The sequence below is a fragment of the Propithecus coquereli genome, unplaced genomic scaffold, assembly GCF_000956105.1.
Source record: "Propithecus coquereli isolate 6110/MARCELLA unplaced genomic scaffold, Pcoq_1.0 Scaffold202, whole genome shotgun sequence".
In the NCBI taxonomy this organism is placed as follows: Eukaryota; Metazoa; Chordata; class Mammalia; order Primates; family Indriidae; genus Propithecus; species Propithecus coquereli.
This window is the reverse complement of record NW_012145190.1, coordinates 218699-235974: the sequence shown is the minus strand read 5'-3', so window position 1 is coordinate 235974 and position 17276 is coordinate 218699. Positions and strand designations below refer to the sequence as shown.

Genomic DNA, 17276 nt, shown 5'->3' with positions numbered 1-17276 from the left:
TAATCTCAGTTCTGCCAACATCTCAACTTGGGCAGAGACCTCTCCCCATGCCCACCAACACACCACCTTCAGGCCTCAGCCGCCCCATCTGACCATGGAGGGCCAGACTGTGTCCAAGCTTTGCACATAATGACCCCGAATGCAGGGGCTCCAGGGTTGGAAAGCTGGAATTATTTTCAGTCAAATAACAAATAACTCAGCGGCTTGAGGGACCCTTTTTCCTTGGAAGATTTTATGTATAAAAGAGTTTTGTTTAAAAAAAAACATTGGAAAAGGACCAGCATACTCTGCAAGGGCCCTTCCACGCTAAGCTTCTGGGATTCGTTGACTCAGACACCTTCATCCTGCCTTCCCTTTGCCTAGGACGCCGCTCCTACCCCCACCCTCTCTAAATCCCCTGGTAAGAATCAAATCTCTCAGTGCTCTGGGTGCTTTCTTTGCTCTCTTCTAGTTCTTGCTGAGTCTAAATGTCAAATGCATAAGTGAATTATACTGATCTACATCTGGATCTGTCCCCCTCACTAGACTATGCCTGTCAGGATTCTGCTCTCAGCCACTTGTACCGAATGGATGTTTAAAAACTCCTTGGTAAATTGAGGGGCGAGAAGGAAAGGGCTAAGGAGATGCCTCTCCAAAGACGAGAATTCTCTGAGCAGCTGGCTCCCCTCAAGGCCATTTTTAAAAATGATAATTGAGAAACTTTTGTTACCTACCAAGTGCTGTGTACCTTATTAATATTGATATGATTAATACTGTCATGTTTATCATCTGACATAACTGGAACCCAAATGGCAGTTGAGGTCTTCCCTTGGCTTTCTCAGATGCAGGCGGGTTCTCCTCAAACTCTCCTCCCAGGTGCTCTGGGAGACCCCGCACCCCTGGGTGTTCTCGGGGGACAACAAGCAGAGGCCTGCGTTTCTCCTGGGTCCCTCCTGCTGCTGAATTAGTTCAATTCGGGGATCATTTCACTGACTTTTTTCCCAAGACAAAGGGCTAGTCCCCATTCCTCCCCTCCACAAAATGTCACTGTCATGAGCCAAGAAGGTCCTCTCAATGACTGGCTCTCTCCAGAGGGTCAGCGGGAGGGCGGAGGTTTACATCGGAGCCCCGCAAACCACTGATCCCAGGAGCGTCGCCAGCCCCGCTTGGCGAGGTCTGGATCTCGGGCAGGAGCCTTTCCCTGCAGGCTGCACCTCCCGCCATGGCGCTCGGGACCATCTGTCCCCTGGTGCCATCTCGCTTTTCGCTCTGCAGCCTGTCTGAACCCTCAAATTCCTATTCCCGTCCTCCACAGAACAGCTCCACTTTCCCTGTGTGACTCCAGACCACACCTCAGGCCTCCCCGCACCTGAAGCCACCTGTCAAGGTGTTTCCCCAAACACGATGACCCTGTCCCTCAGGGGGGCGCTGGCAGGGAGTGTTGAAATAGCCACGCTTTCACCCCCACACGTGATCCTCACAGACACCGGGTGGGATTTTCTCCCCATGAGGCTGACAGAGGGCAGGGGACCCCAACTGCTCGAAGCCAGAGATAGTCCTTCGCAGTCCACACTCCGAGTTCCCGTCCCAGATGGCCCCGCTCTGCCCTGGGTCCGCAGGACTGCGGTCTACCGCTGGTCTCCGGCGCGCTGGGGTCGGCATTGTGCGCGTGGCTGCGCACTTCCGCTGCCCACAGGTCTCGCGGCTGCGCACTTCCGCAGCCTACAGGTCTCGCGGCTGCGCACTTCCGCTGCCCACAGGTCTCGCAGCTGCGCACTTCCGCTGCTCCCCAGTCTCACGGCTGCGCACTTCGACGGCCGACGGGTCTGCTGTCGGCACAGCAACTGGAGTCCCTGGTTCCTCAGCACGTGGAAAGATGCCCCAAAAGCGTGGAGACGTCAGGGGCCTTCATGGTTCTCGCTCCTGCAGGGCAGGGCCTTGGTTCCTTCCGCCTTTCCTTCGCCCTTATTAGCCCCCTCCTGTGTACCTGTTTTCTAGGTGAGCGTGGTCTACCCAGATGTCTATACAACAAACCCAGTGTTCATCCCAGAACCAGCGAACTCACCACCGCCACGTTATTTCGTTCCCTCAAGAGTGAATTAATACTGTTATGTTGGGAGTGGGCCAGTTATCTCAGAAATGGGCTTCCAATAAAAGGATTAAGTTTTGGCGTCTGTCCTCTCTCTGTATCCTGTTGACTTGCCCTTCAGCCATGTTCCGATGCAGAGAGAAGGCCGTCGGCAGATGCCCTCACCATGCTGTTGGACTTCACAGCTTCCAGAACTGTGGGAAATAAATTTCCTTTCTTTATAAATTACCCAGTCTCTGTTACTCTGCTATAGCAATAGAAAACATACTAAGATAGGTAGAGAGGGCAGAAATTTGCCCAAGGCCATCGGCCCAGCTGGGGCACAGCCAGGACAAGAATCAGAAATCCTGACAGCCAGTCCAGAGCTCCCTGCAGAGGCAGAGCCACATGGCAGAAAGGGCAGGTGATTAAGGTCAGGAGATACTGTCTCTGCTTCCTTAGCGCCCACTACTCTCAACTGGTTTTCTCCCCCAGTTCCCCACCCATTGAAGGTGCTGCTCTCACCAAAGTCTGCCATGCTCTGCATGTCACCGAGCCCAGCTTCTGTCTCTGACTTTATCTTACTGGCCATCTGCAGGATTTGACCCAAGAAACCACAGTCTCCCTGAAACACTGTCTCCTGGTTGTGCTCCAGCTGCTCCAGAGGCCTCCTCCTTCTCCTGTGTGAGCAGCTCTTCTCAGCCAGTGTACTCAAGGTGGTGTCTTGGAGGAAGCAGCTGTGAGGTTCCATTGTGCTAATCAGGGCATGGGTGTGCCACAAAGTGTTTATACCAATCAGCCCCTGGGTCCCAGACTCATCCTCCTCTAATTAGAGATTCCTCGTGAAAGGAGCGTGCTGTTTCCTGGGTGGTTATGCCTGCCACCTGCTCCCAAGGCATAAGTTCCAGCCACTGTCTGAGGCTCTGCATGGGAAAAAAACAAATTGTTCCTACTCTCACACTCAACGTTCTGGCCACCAAACTGTGTGGGGATTTTTCCCACATTGACCAATGTTCTGGTGGACACCAACTGGGTATCCTATGGTTCCATTCAATTCAGCCACTCTCTCCCTGGGTTGGCATCAGATCCCACAGGTTAAAGGTCGAGTCCCACAACACTGTCCCTACTTCAAGTGCCAATGACAAGTTTGGGTCCCTGGAACTCCTGGCCAACTGGCTATAAATCAGGAGTTCCCATACGCCCTCCTCTGGTGGTCACAGAACTCAGAAAGGGATTTACTTCCACTTCCTGGTTTATCATAAAGAAAACGACAAAGCGTGCAGGTGAACAGCCATATAGATGAGATGTACAGGACCAGGTATGCGGAACGGCTGGGGGCTTCCATGCCTTCTCCAAGCCCACCACCCTGCACCTGCTCAGCAGCCCAGAAGCTCTTTGAACCCTGTAGTTCAGGGGTTTTTATGGAGGATTCATGAATAGGCATGATCAATTATTATATTAACTCAATCTCCGGCCCCTCGCCCTTTCCCTGAGGATGGGGAGTAGGGCTGAAATTTCCAAACTTCTAACCATGGCTTGATCCTTCGAGTGACCAGCCCCCTCTCCAGGAGCCACCAAGGCTCACGCCTCATTAGGACAGAAGACACTCCTGTCACCCAGGAAATTCCAAAGGGTTAGGAGCTGTGCATCAGGTGCCAGGGTCAGACACCCAATATTAGAACAAAAGATTCTCCCAACACCCCTACTGCTCAGGAAATGGCAGGAGTTTTAGGAGCTCTGTGTCAGGAACAGAGGAAACAGACCAAATACATATTTTTATTATGGTGCAGATTTCCACAGCCAGAGGCATCCAGGGAGAAACAGGCCCATGGTGGAAGCAAGGGAAGGGGCACAGTGCAAGGGAAGGGGCACAGCAAGGATGACACTGAGTTTTATTTGGAGGACTTTTTATTTTTTTTCTTGACTGAAAAAAAATTCTAGTTTTTGTATCGTGGCTAAAAAAAATAAAAATAAAGCTGTGACTTTATGTTTCACAGTAGCTGATTCACACTTGCAGCATTACAGCTCCTGCTGCCTTCCCTCAGAACCTTGGTTACATGGGGAAGGTGTGGTTAGTCTTTGAACCGGGCATTACAGTGTCAGGGGACACATCCTGTCAAGGAAAGACACAAGCTTCCCAGGGCCCCACCCCAGAGCCATGCTGTGATCCACACCACTCTGACTTCCCTTCCCAGGCCATTTGTGTTTGTGTTGCTGCAGTGGCTGTGTGGTAATCAGAAGCTCCCTGGTGAAACCAATTTCTCCAAGGACACAGTCATGGTTGGGGAAGTGTACAGAGATGTAGGTGCCCAGCCCAGAGCTGTTGAATGTCTGAACTAGGTGGTGACGGTGGAAACAGACACTGTCTGGGACCTGGTTTGGAGGTGCGATCTCTAGGGAATGGATTGAATTGCGGAGGAGGAGCTGAGGAAGAGACAGAAATTGAGGACAATGTGAAGGTTTCTGGGTCAGGTAACTTGGTGAGGTGCTTGGGTATCCTCTGTAATTCCCCTGGACTTGCAAGATCAGCACCACTTGGGAGTCCATTAGACATGCACATTCTTCAGCCCCATCTCAGACCCACTGAATTAGAAACTGCAGGGTTGGGTCCAGCAATCCGTGTTTTAACAAGCCTGTCAGGTGATTCTGATGCACAACAGTATCTTTTCAAATGACTGCTTTTTCTCACTTTGAGCACCTTCTAATGGGTGCATATCATGATGGTGTCGCCCAAGACAGCCCACGCCATCGTTAGACAACTCTATTGAGCTCCTCTTGAGAGTGAACTAAGTCAAAGTGGAAATGCAAATAAGACACTCCTGAAGTTACCATGTGGGAGATAACAAAGATGACCCTTCTCCTTCAGACTTGAGGAATCAGAGTATCAAATAAGACTCAGCCCCAGCCCGTCCACTTCCTGCCAATCTCTGGTGGGCCAAGTCCCTCCCCTCCCCTTTGGCCAATGCACCTCCCTCTTCCCACTCAGGTGAGGCTGTTACCAAGCACACTTTGTATGCCTCATAAAGTTAAATCAACAACCAGGAGCAAATAGAGTCTGTGCAAATACGGAGGGCAATAAAGGCAAGAGCAGCAAGATCACACTTCACCCAGGTAGAAGGGCAACAAAACGCCACGACAGATAAACTATTGGACCAGTCCAAAGACTGCCAGGGGGCATGATGTGGTCAAGGAACACTCCCCACCCTCCACTATTGAGCACTCGATGTGCTTGGCACAGAGCTGTAGGTGCTTCACACATACCTGTTGAATGAACACAATCTTCTGAAAAAAGAAGTAATTAACCTTTATTGAGACCTCAATATCTACCAAGTTATTCTGTTCAATGCCCTTTCACCCGTATGGTCTCATCTCATATTCTAATAACATAGAGTGGAATTATCTATGCTTTGGGAACAAGAAACAGGAAAAATCTGGGGCTCAGAGAGGTTAAGTAATTTGCCCACGTCCACACTGCTAGTATTTGGTGGAGATGGATTTTAACCCACGTTCCCTCCCTCCAGAGCCCATGCTCTTTGCCACTGCATCCTGTGATGTCCACAATGCTGGCCACAGAACACAAAGAAAGAGCATGATGGTGGTGATGATGACGAAGTCATCCTTTGTGTACCAGGACCATGAGGTTCCAAGCTGCTCACTCCCAGTGGGAGCAAATTGGCTGTTAATCTTCCCATGGTCTTCTCGCTCTTCCAGGCAACCCCATCCTGCCAGGTGCTCCAACCAAAGGCACTGCCATCATCTCTGACTCAGCTCTTTCTCCCATCCAATCTGCCAGTAAATTTTATGGGCTCTACCTCCAAAATATTTTCGGAACAGCCACTTCACACCTACCACCCTGGCCCCAGCCACTGCTTTCCCCACCCCCTGGATTATTGCACTAGCCCCCTGTTTTGCCCCTCCCTCCTTAAACCCATCAGCCAGATTTAATCTTTATCTATCCTAAGTCTAATCATATCACTCCTCTCCTCAATAGCCTCTGCTAAAGTCTCCCAATTCATTCCAAGTAAAAAGCAAGACCTTCAAATGCCACACAATCCCTGCAGCATCAGATCTCTGACCTCCTCCCCTGCTGCTCTCCTGCTTAACCTGACCCTGGCCCCTTGATGGCTGTTCTCACCGCCCCCAGGGAGGCCTTTCCATTCCCAGCTCCTTCTCCAGGAATCTCCTACCTTGTCCATCCACAAGGCTCCCTCCCTCAACATCTTCCATCCCTGCTCAAATGTGACTTTCCTTGTGGGGCCTTCCCTGGCCACCTTTTTAAAACTGCAAACCACCCCCCAGCTATCCATGCACTACTGCCCTCCTTCCTAGTTTTATTTTTCTCCATAGTACTTTTTTTTAACATCTGAGATACACATTTTTTACTTCCTCATGTGTTGTATGTCTCCCCTAGCACAAAGCCAAGGCTACTTTTTTCCAATTTTGTTCACTAATATAGTCCCAGAATCTAGAGCGATCTTCACCACACAGTAAGTGCTCAATACATATTTATTGATGATTTAGAAAATGAATCTAGTCTCACCTCCACACTGGGATACTGTAAACCAAGATTACTGAAGAGACATAGACTGGACCCTGAGTCCAATGTGCCCCCATCTCTCGGCCATGCCTCCAATGGAAGTCAGGGAGTCTAGATTGGTCGTGCCATTCCCTAGAGGAACTCGGAAGCTCAAGAACAAACTTCATATGTTGAACCAGTCCCCAAAAACATGTATGAAAACGTTTTCAATTAACTGAGGAAGTATCATAATGAACGAAACAAGTTGGCTATTTAAAGGGCTACCTGCTACAAGAAGAGAGCTGCACCACCTTCCTCTGGTACCGAGCAGATGTGCTGGGGTCCCAATATAACTAATTCTTCTATAGGGGGAAGTACCTGTGTCTACACCAGAATTTCTCAAAGTGTGGTTGACAGAACCCCCAAAGGTCCTTGACCTATCAGGAGATCCACAGATCAAGACTATTTTCATAATAATGCTAAGATGCTATTTGCCTTTTTCAGTGTGTTGACATGCACTGATGGTACAAAAGCAATGGTGGGTAAAACTGCTGGCACTTGAGTGAGAATCAAGGCATTGCCACCAAACTATACTAGTAGTCATTATACTCTTCACCACCATGCAGGCAGGGGTGGGGGTGGGGGAGGGGGATGGAATACTAGTTTCACTTAGGAATATCCTTGACTAAGCACTGAAAATTGTTTGTTGTAGTAAATCTTGACTCTTAAGTACTCACCTTTTTAATATTCCGTGTGACGAAATGGGACGTACTCACAAAGCACTTCCGCTGCATGTTGAAACACAGCGGTGGTCCTAAGAAAAAGCACTTGTGAAGTTATGTGATTTCTCAGCTGAACTCACCGTTTTTTTCAAGCAACACCATTTTTATTGGAAAGAATGACTGACAGATAAACTATGGCTATTCAGACTTAGATATTTGGCAGGTGTTTTCTTGAAAATGAACAAAATAAGCATGTCACTTCGAGAAAGACAGTGGAGGCCGGGCGCAGTGGCTCACGCCTGTAATCCTAGCACTCTGGGAGGCCGAGGCAGGCGGATTGTTTGAGCTCAGGAGTTCGAAACCAGCCTGAGCAAGAGCGAGACCCCGTCTCTACTAAAAATACAAAGAAATTAATCGGACAACTAAAAATATACAGAAAAAATTAGCCGGGCATGGTGGCGCATGCCTGTAGTCCCAGCTACTCGGGAGGCTGAGGCAGAAGGATTGCTTAAGCCCAGGAGTTTGAGGTTGCTGTGAGCTAGGCTAACACCACGGCACTCTAGCCGGGGCAACACAGTGAGACTCTGTCTCAAAAAAAAGAAAAAAAAAAAGGAAAACAATGGACAGTTTTTGTTACCAATGATAAAAATGTGAGCTTTCAAGTGAAAATTCCCCTTCTCAAAGCCCTGAGAGAGCTCCCAGCACTGACAGGATGAGGTTAAATTCCTGGCCACAGCATTCAAGGCCTGTTCCCACTTCAATCCCTCTTCCCACAGTGTCCAAATCCCAGTCCTCCAGCCAGTCTGTCAATAGTTCCTGCCTTCAGCCCACCAGCTTCAGGCACCTAGTCACTCGTTCATCAATCACCAAGAACCTGCCTCTGCAGATAAGAACCTGGATCCCACCCTTAACTGCTCAGAGACACAAAAGGAAGGACGCACACACGCACAGATAACCGTGGTGCAAGGACACAAGAGCGGTCCAAATAAAATGCTAGGGGAGTTTGGAAAAGGATGCTGCAAAGGGAGCAAGCATTTATTTTTTTCAAGTGGCAGCAGATTTCCTTAGCGGACAACGATTTTTGGATCTTTTGGAGTACGGAAAATGGAGCCCTCCTCCCACTCCAAGGACTGGCCAGGATGGGGCAGCTAAAACAGAGAGAGCTAAGTGCTCTACATAATAATGTGGGAAGAGTCTGTAGATTGGGGGGCAGGAGGTGGGGTGGTATCCCTGCAAGGGCCAAGGAGGAGGCTGTGAAATGGGAAGAAGAGGAAAGCAAGGGGAGGAGAACCAGGGTCCAGGAGAAGACAGGGCAGGCTTAAGCTCTCTGTGGCAGGAACGGACAGGGAGCTAAGATCAGGGACATCCAATACTCAATTTTAAATTAATCCCTCTGCTTTGCTGCACTGCCAACACCCATGACCCCCACTTTTAGTAAAATTCCACTACTCAGAACTGCTTTGTATGAGCAAAATTTTAGGGAAATCCAGGAAGGGAGCTTTGTTAATTTTCCAGGGCTGCTGTGACAAAGTGGCACAAACTGAGTGGTTTATTAACTTAACAGTTCTGGAGGCTGGAAGTGTGAGGTGGAGGTGTGGGTGGAGTTGGGGTCTTGTGAGGGCTATGATGGAGAATCTGTTCCCTGCCCCCTCCCAGCTTCTGATGGTTTGTGGCAATCCGTGGCATTCCTTGGCTTGTAGCTGCATCATGGCGCTCTCCCTGTGCTCATGTTTCTGTGTCCAATTTCCCCCTCTTTATTGGATTTGGGCCCATCCTGATAACCTCATTTTAATTTATTTACTTATGTAATGACCCTATCTCCAAAAAAGATCCCATTCTGAGGTACTGGATAAGGGGTTGGGACTCCAACATGTCTTTCTGGGGAGGGACCCATTCCAAGCCATAGCAGGAGTTACGTTCTGTGACCCAGACCATGTTGGGGGACAAACAGCTGTAACAGGGGAGATGTGAGTGAGGCAGGCATGTACAGGAAGCAGGAAATTGGAACAAGAGGTGACTGAGAAAGCACAATTCACTACCAAATATCCTCCGAGTTACCGGGAGTGGGGCCACTATGTGTAGGATGACGGTTAAACGGTCCACGAGAAACTACAGGAAAGAGTGATCAATCCTGTAAGGCTGGGAGAACTGGGGACACACACGTCCCCCACCCAACCCCTGACAGCTCACATTTAAGATACTGGATTTCAAAGAGATTTTTTTCAATGGAAAGTTCTAGAGAGTCCTCACGGACGGGTGAAGGATGAGTTAATATGGACTACGCTGTGCCGTCTGTGCAGCTTGAATCCAGTCCTCCTCTCAGTGTTCAGCCTCAGCTGGATGTCCACTTCAACCTCCCAGCTCTCTGACACATCTCCCAACTGTGTCACCACTCATGGTCTGTTTGTCACTGGCCATGTCTGTGCTAAAATTACCCAGCGATGGTTATATTCCCTCTCGCCGACTCCTTGTAAATTCTAGAGCACCTTGTATCCCAGCACACTAACCAGCACACACCAAATAACAAATACTCATCAATGGCTTTGGAAGAAGTTCCTGTGAAATCCTCTTTTAACCAGGGCCGTAAATACTCTGAGGGGCAAATAAGTTCAGTGTGGAAGCCAAACAACAGACTCATTAACTAACTCTAGATGAAACTGCGAAGAGGACTTTGGAGCTTGAAAGGGAAACCTAATTTTTCTTCCCTCGTTAGGAATTTCTGCCAGGCTGCAGAAACCCACAGAGCCTAAAGAAAGAGTATCCGAAGGCTTGCCAGGACTGCAAGGTAAGACTTCTGTGAATTCCTCGGCGAGACTGCCAGTGACCAGGCCTCCCCGGAGAGATGTGGGACCTAGACAGGCGTTGGGAAGTGTCTCTCGGGAGCAGCAGGGAGTCAGGGTTCTGTACATAGACTGGTGCACTCCAGCAAGACGGGGCTTGCAGCAACCCATCCTCGCAAATGCAGCGTTTGGCCAGCTGGGAGGTAACTAAAGGTTCCTGAAACTAGCTCACTCCTCTGCATGGACACAGCAATCTTAACACAGAAGGCTGGAGACTCTGCAGGCCTCTTCTGGCTGACGCTTTCCCTGAGTCTAGCGATAGGCACGCTGTGATCAGTTTATTCAGGACCTCAACCTAGAACCGGTAGGTAGAAAGCCTTCTGACCAAACCACCTTCTTTGTTGCTGACATTTTTCTGGTAGGAGGTAGAACTGACGGGATCTCAGGAGCATCCATCAAAAGGTCCAGCTGTCTGTGCCAGTTGTCGGGTCTACAGTTATTTGTTTTCACACACAGAAGGAAGGCTGCTCTGAAGAAAGGAAGATAGAAATAATCTATTTTTTGTATCATGAAGCAGGATGTAACATTTAGCACAGCATTCATTATGAAAATTGAAGGCAGACGGACTTTCAGTTCTCGTAATTCAAGTCTCAGCTTCAGCATTTCCTAACTGTGTGACTACAGCCAAGTTGTTTAACCTCTCTGAGCCTCAGTTCCTTTTTCTGCAACATGGTCGTGGCAATGGCAATAACATATCACTGAAAAAATAATAATCATATGTCACTAAAGGAATTGCCTTACATCTACCAGGCTGTGAGGCATGAGCATCCATGGTCTCTGTAGCTGTTATTGTAAAACACCCTCCTGGAAACCTGCTGTTCCTCTGAGAAAGCAAGGAATGCTCCAGGTCTAAGGCAGAAGTGACTCCTGCTGCCTGCCATAGTCTCAGTTTACACTGCTGAACATTCTGCCATTCATGTCACCTGGCAGATAGAACATTCCTTCTGGGAAATGAAAACACAGTGAAATGCAAACAGCAGTCAGAAAATAAACCTGAGTCTCAGAGATACCACTGCAATTTGCATAATCATAGGCAAGTCATTCCACCCTCAGAGCCTCGGTCTCCCTACCTTGCAGAGGTGTGGGCAGGATCGAAATGTGTGAGGAGACCTGGGTGAATGCCTTCGCTGTCAAGTGACAGACAAATGACAGCTGTTTTTCTTATGGAAGAGTAAAGTGGAAACAGGCCTTAGAGACCAACTAGATTTTTAAAATAAACAAGAAGCTAGGAATTTCTGGAAGTTCTGTATAGGCAATATTTTTAACTGTTGGGGTCCAAGGAAAGGGAAGTGAAACCACCAAGGAGAACTATAGGGCATTTCTGGACAGCAGTGGTTCTCAAAGTTTAGCAGCATCAGAATCACCTGGAAAACAGGTTAAAATTCCCACTCCTGGAGTTTCTGATTCAGTAGATCCGGGGAAGGGAACCAAGAATTTGCGTTTCCGACAAGTTCCCAGTGATATCAATACTGCTGGTCCAGAGACCACACTTTGAGAGCCATTGCTGTTAGTATTAATACTACAAACAAAATAGTTGGGAGTCAATTAGGAAAAATGTTCAAAACAAATGGCCCTTCTCTTAGGGATGGTCTCTACCGTTAAACAAAGCACAAATGTTAACTGAATGCTTCCTCTGTGCCAGGCTCTGTGCGAGTTTTCTCACTCTATCTGCCAAACACCCTTTGGGGAAGGTGCTGTTATCATCCACCTTGTATAGACGGGAAACTGAAAGCTTAAGCAACTTGGTCAATGTCGTACGACTAAAAAATGAAACTGAGAAACGGACTCAGGACTGCCTAATCTCTTAGCCCTGATGCTGTCTTGCCTTTGAGTTTATTTTCTAGATGATTAATACTAAATAGTGCCGATGCCTGAGCCAGCACCCAACCCAAGTTGGCTGCTGACAGTTCGGAGTGTTTCTCTCACTCCGGAGGGGGGTGGGACAGTGTGCAATGTGATGGGTCCACTTTAGAGGGGGCAGAGAGCTTCTACAGCATCCTTCTGGAATCCAGCCCATGTTACTTTGTGCCATAGGATTTGGTTTCCTGCCAGTAAGTATAATGTAGGTAGAAAGATGAAACCACCAGCCATAACAACTAACAAGTGACCTGTCCTCTGGTCTGGGTGGGGTCTCTTTCCACAATGTCCTCAGTGTTCTGAGGAGGCTACATGCTACCTCCTCCCTTGCATCCTTGCTCAACAGCATGGGAAAATTAAGAAATGCTCTAAGTCCAGCTTATCAAGGTCAAATCAGGACCACTTCCCAGGTCTTACTCTAAGTGATGCCCTTACTAACGCTCTCCAACAGCATGTCCCAAGGACATGGACCACAAGGGAGGCAAGAAGCTTATTTGGTATGGTACCATGGTAGGTGGTTTTTATTTTCATGAAGATGAAACTAAAGACAAGAATGAGATAAGATGGATTATTTGTTTTGTCAGGGGAGGGAATGGACATTCTCATGTGTTTTGCAGCAGTTGTGCTCCATGACCGAGCAGGCGGTTCGAGCCAACAATGTGCCTGGCATCATTGCCCCCGGTAATGTCCATGTCATCCAGTCCAGGGACCCTGTGGCCTCTGAAAGCCACAAGCAGCCTTCGGGGGTGCCCACTTACCCAACCTCATCAACCGTACTCCAGCGTGACACAGGAAGAGCAAACCTACGGAGCCCACTCGCGGTGAACCAGAATCCAGTGGGAATGGCCGGTTTGCAGCCTCCACCCGCAGTGATCCAATACACACAGGGCACAGCAAACCTCCAGACCCTTCCTGGAGATCCTCAGAATCCTCCGAACATCTTCCCTGGGCCGACACACACCTCAAACCCATTCCAATGGAACATACCATTTGGATCATTTCCTACATTTAATCCCAAGAAATTCATAAATGAGGAGGTCAAAACATTGGGGGTGAGTGTGATTTCTTCTTCTTTCCAGTTTGGGTTACTTCATAAGCCCACTTCTCGTGCTCTTAAATGAGGAAGCGAACAGATAGCAAGGGCAAAGGACAAAAGGCGGTTTCTGGAGGCTGGGCCTAGCACAACCCCATGGATGCCAACAACTCCCTGAAACCTCCCCCACCTGGCTGTCAGTAGCAGAGCTCAACAACAGTTTCTCTAAAAGGACCAGCGACCAGAAAGTCAGGAGACCCAGGTCTCAGGGCCCACTAGGCTTGCTGAATGGCTTCAGGAACATCCCTGACCCTCTCTGGGCCTCAATTTCCTCATCTTTAGAATGAGAAGGTCTAGCAAGCTGTTTTCTTAGATTCCTTCTAGCTTCCCGCTCTGAGGTTTTGTGATTCCTTCTTCAGCCAAGGAAGCTCCTGCCTCCTCCAGTTTTATTCGGCATCTCACAAAGCTCAATTCCATTCCAGTTTGGAGGCAGAAACTAGATCAGTCCTGTGCCCCTGAACCAGACACCCGGCCAACTCCTAGCGTGGGGACTGGCATGTGACAGGTGCTGGACCCACATGCACCCACCCATTCCACATGGCAGGCACTCTGCAAGGAGTGCCCGAGGCACCATCCTTGAAGATCAGGGAGGTTCTTCATTTCATAGCAGCTGCCATAACTATAATTCCTTCTGGCAATAGCATAAGTCATATGCATAGGTCGTTGTGGGCACGCAAAGAGTGCAAGTTGACCAGCTTCCTTGAGAGGTTACAGACCCCCTCCTAGAGGCAGGAGAATGAGAACAGATTCAGGAATGGGGCACACTTACCAACACCCCAACCTATCCCTCCTGTGATCCTTCAGGAATAGACAAGTAGATTGTACGAAAAGCAAGGCATTGTTTGCATCCCAAACTTACCGAAACCAAAGCTTGGACTAAATTCTATAAAACAGTCTCAGGCACAGAAATCCTGGTCACAAGCATCAAGGGAGATTATAAATGTGTGTGCAAATCCTACAAAAGGTAAAGATAGTATGTGATGTTACATAGTAATTTTGTATTATAATTTTATATTGTGATTACTATCTTTAGTATTAATACTGAGTAAATGCTTATTAACTTTGGCTCCCAATTACTTTAAGGCATTTTGGAAAGATTCAAATATTTCTCAAAACAGTTATTTTAAGCCAGAACAAATGCCTGAGGAGTCCAGTCAAACACAATGCAAAGCCAAAAGTGTAGACTATCTTTAGTGAATTACAATTTTATTTTGGGGAGGAAACTATGCCTGCCCCTTAGGATACAGAGAAAGTGGCCTGCAGACAAAATCGAGCGCGTTGTCTCAGGAAGGGATGTTCGCATGAAATCCAGGTGTGTCACCAACTCAGGGACTCACAGACCAGGAGAGACGAACACGTCTGCTCTACTCTGGTCATGTGACCCCTAAAGAAACTGAGGCCCAGAGAAGCCAAACGTCACCCCCAAGTTCTCAGGGACAGCAAATGCTGCAGGGTCCCCAAATAGGAAGGGACTCGGCCTGAATGGGGAGGGGGTCAGCAAGACGATTTAGCTGATCCTTAAGGGAAAAATAGGACTTCAGCAGGACGAGAGTATAGCAAGTAGATTTCAGACAAAGGCAGCAGTGGAGGAAAAGCACAGAGGGAGAAGGAGGAACACAGGCCCTGAAGGGGACGAAGCACCCCCCCAGTGTGCCCATTGCAAAGGGGACTTGTGGGCACATTGCAAGGAAGGTTGAAAAGAGAACATGGGGCGTGGGGAAGAGCAGTGGGGTCGGTGGAGGGCATTGGAACCTACCACACACCAGCAACTGGCCTCCAAGCTTCACGCGCACTTCTGATCTCTACAGCGCCCCTGCAAGCCAGATGCTAGGATCCCCATCTTGCAAATAGGGAAACTCCAACACACAGAGGGTGTTCGCCGGAGGCCACACAGCCGGCCAGTGCCACAGCCAGGAACAAGCCCAGGTAGTTTGCCACAAAGCCCAGGCTTAGTTCCCCAGCTTGGCCTATCTCTGCACGCCTGTGGGATCGGTGTGAAAGGCAGATGTTTCTTTCTTCCTCTGTGCTCAATGGTCTTCCCTTTTCCGTATGCCTGTGGTTCTCCACCCTGAGTGCACATCAGCATCACCTGTGCAGCTTCAGGAACAGACCTAGGCATGGACCCCACCCCCAGAGATTTTGAACCAGTTGGTCTGCCGGGAGTCCCAACACCAATCATACCTGGGGAGATTCAGGGGTGCATCTGGGGCTGCAGAGTGCGGCTGCACAGCCCACCGGCCCCCACCCACTTCTGTTCTCTCACAGTGACTTTTCTGCCCCACAGGCCGTCCAGATCCTCATTGGCCTGACGCATATTTTCTCCGCAATCAACCCTGCGTTGTATTTCGGTGACACTATGACTGGGTTGTCAGGGTACCCAGTCTGGGGAGGACTATCCGTGAGTACAAGGCCGTGCGGTCTCCTTCCTGGGTCACCGGCAGGGGACAAGGAGAAAGCAGAGGACTAAGGAGCATGGGATCCCATTCCCAGTAACATGACCCTCATAGCCTAGAGCCAGCCACCTCGCTCTGCAGGGGCAGCAAAGGGTCAAGGATCTAACCGCCACCCCCGTGCCCCAGCTACGCCCCCCAGCCTATTCTGAACTATTGGCTGCAAACTTTCATCACCCTGTACTTCAACAGTGGAGTTCTCTTTTTATGAAATAGCACATATGTAATTCAGAGTATGTAAAGCTGTGTGCTGGAGACAGCAACTACCTACCACACAGGAGAGCTAATTATAACATTTTCAGGAATTATGTAAAATGGCTGTCAAACCATTTGGTAGCAGGAAACTGGCCATACTGGGTATGTATATACCATGAAAATTAACAAATGCTCCAAATTAGGGCCTTTGCCTGAACGCCTGCCACCTCGCAGGGTGGATGTTAAATGTTTACCGACACACCACTGAGCATGTATAATGTTGTAGAGTTTAAATAACAATAATAAAATGAACACCCACGTGTATGATTCCACTTAGATGAGGTACCTAGAATAGTCAAATTCATGGAGACAGAAAGTAGCATGGTGGTTTTCCCAGAGACCGAGGAAAGGAGGTAGTGGGACATTAGTGTTTAATGGAGACAGAGTTTCAGTTTGGGCCAATGAAAGGCATTTCGGAGGTGGATGGTGGTGGTATTGCACAACAATGTGAATTTGCTTGGTGCCAGTGAACTGCCCACCGGAAGGTGAATGGTAAGTTTTATGTTGTGTGTATTTTACCACAATTGAAAATAATAAACATTAAATTTTTAAAAAATTAACACCCAGTATCCACCACCTAACTTAAAAAACAAAGTATCACCAACAGTTACATCAATAAAATCGGTAAGAGTATCCCCTCCCTGCCCCGAGGTAACCACTATTTTCAAGTTTGTGTTCATCATTCCCTTGCTTTTCCTTATAGCCCAACCACATACAACGCTACGCAATGTGTGGCTTAGTTGTGCATATTTGCAAGCCCATATAAGTGGAATCACACTATATCTGTATGCCACTAGCTTTTTTCCCCACTGGACATTTTATTTGGGAGATTCATCTGTGTTGCAAGAGCTGTTCATTCGTTTTCACTAATGTATAGTATCACACTATAATTTATTTATCCATTCTCCTGTTGACCAACATTTAGAACGCCTGTAGTTTTGCACAATACAGACTATGCCACTGTGACTGCTTGTGTGTGCTTCCTAGAGCATGTGGGCAAGACCACTCCGCTAGCATGCCGTGAGTGGCTCTAGGTGTGCCTGGAGACACCACTCCACAGCCAGGTGGGGCTAGAGGAAACCAGAACTCCGCGCTCAGTGGCATCTGACTGCATGGAGACTTCCCTGGAGCTCCTCAGAGGGCAGCTGTAAGGAAATCTATTTGTGAAAAGGGTAGAGAAGCACAAGTCGACCAACCCTTGCTGCTCAAAGTGTGGTCCTTGGACCAGCAGCCTCACCTGAGAGCTTGTCAGGAATGCAGAATCTTTCCTATTGAATCTGAATTTTAGCAGGATCTGCAGGGGATTCTTATATACTTTAAAGTTTGAGAAGGACTTCTCTAGACTGCCATTAAGAGTAGCATGGCCACGGTGGCTCACGCCTGTAATCCAGCACTCTGGGAGGCCGAGGCAGGCGGATTGTTTGAGCTCAGGAGTTCGAAACCAGCCTGAGCAAGAGCGAGGCCCCGTCTCTACTAAAAATACAAAGAAATTCATC

At 48.5% G+C, this 17276-nt stretch overlaps 1 protein-coding gene across 1 annotated transcript in view; it reads left to right on the top strand.

The window, feature by feature from the left end:
* Positions 1-17276, top strand: part of LOC105809937 — a 40192-nt gene that overhangs the window by 8588 nt on the left and 14328 nt on the right. Inside the window, 5 exon segments of the mRNA XM_012643845.1 lie at positions 1676-1892; positions 1978-2053; positions 9999-10070; positions 12434-12492; positions 12600-12755. Coding sequence (XP_012499299.1) covers positions 1676-1892; positions 1978-2053; positions 9999-10070; positions 12434-12492; positions 12600-12755 — 580 coding nt within the window.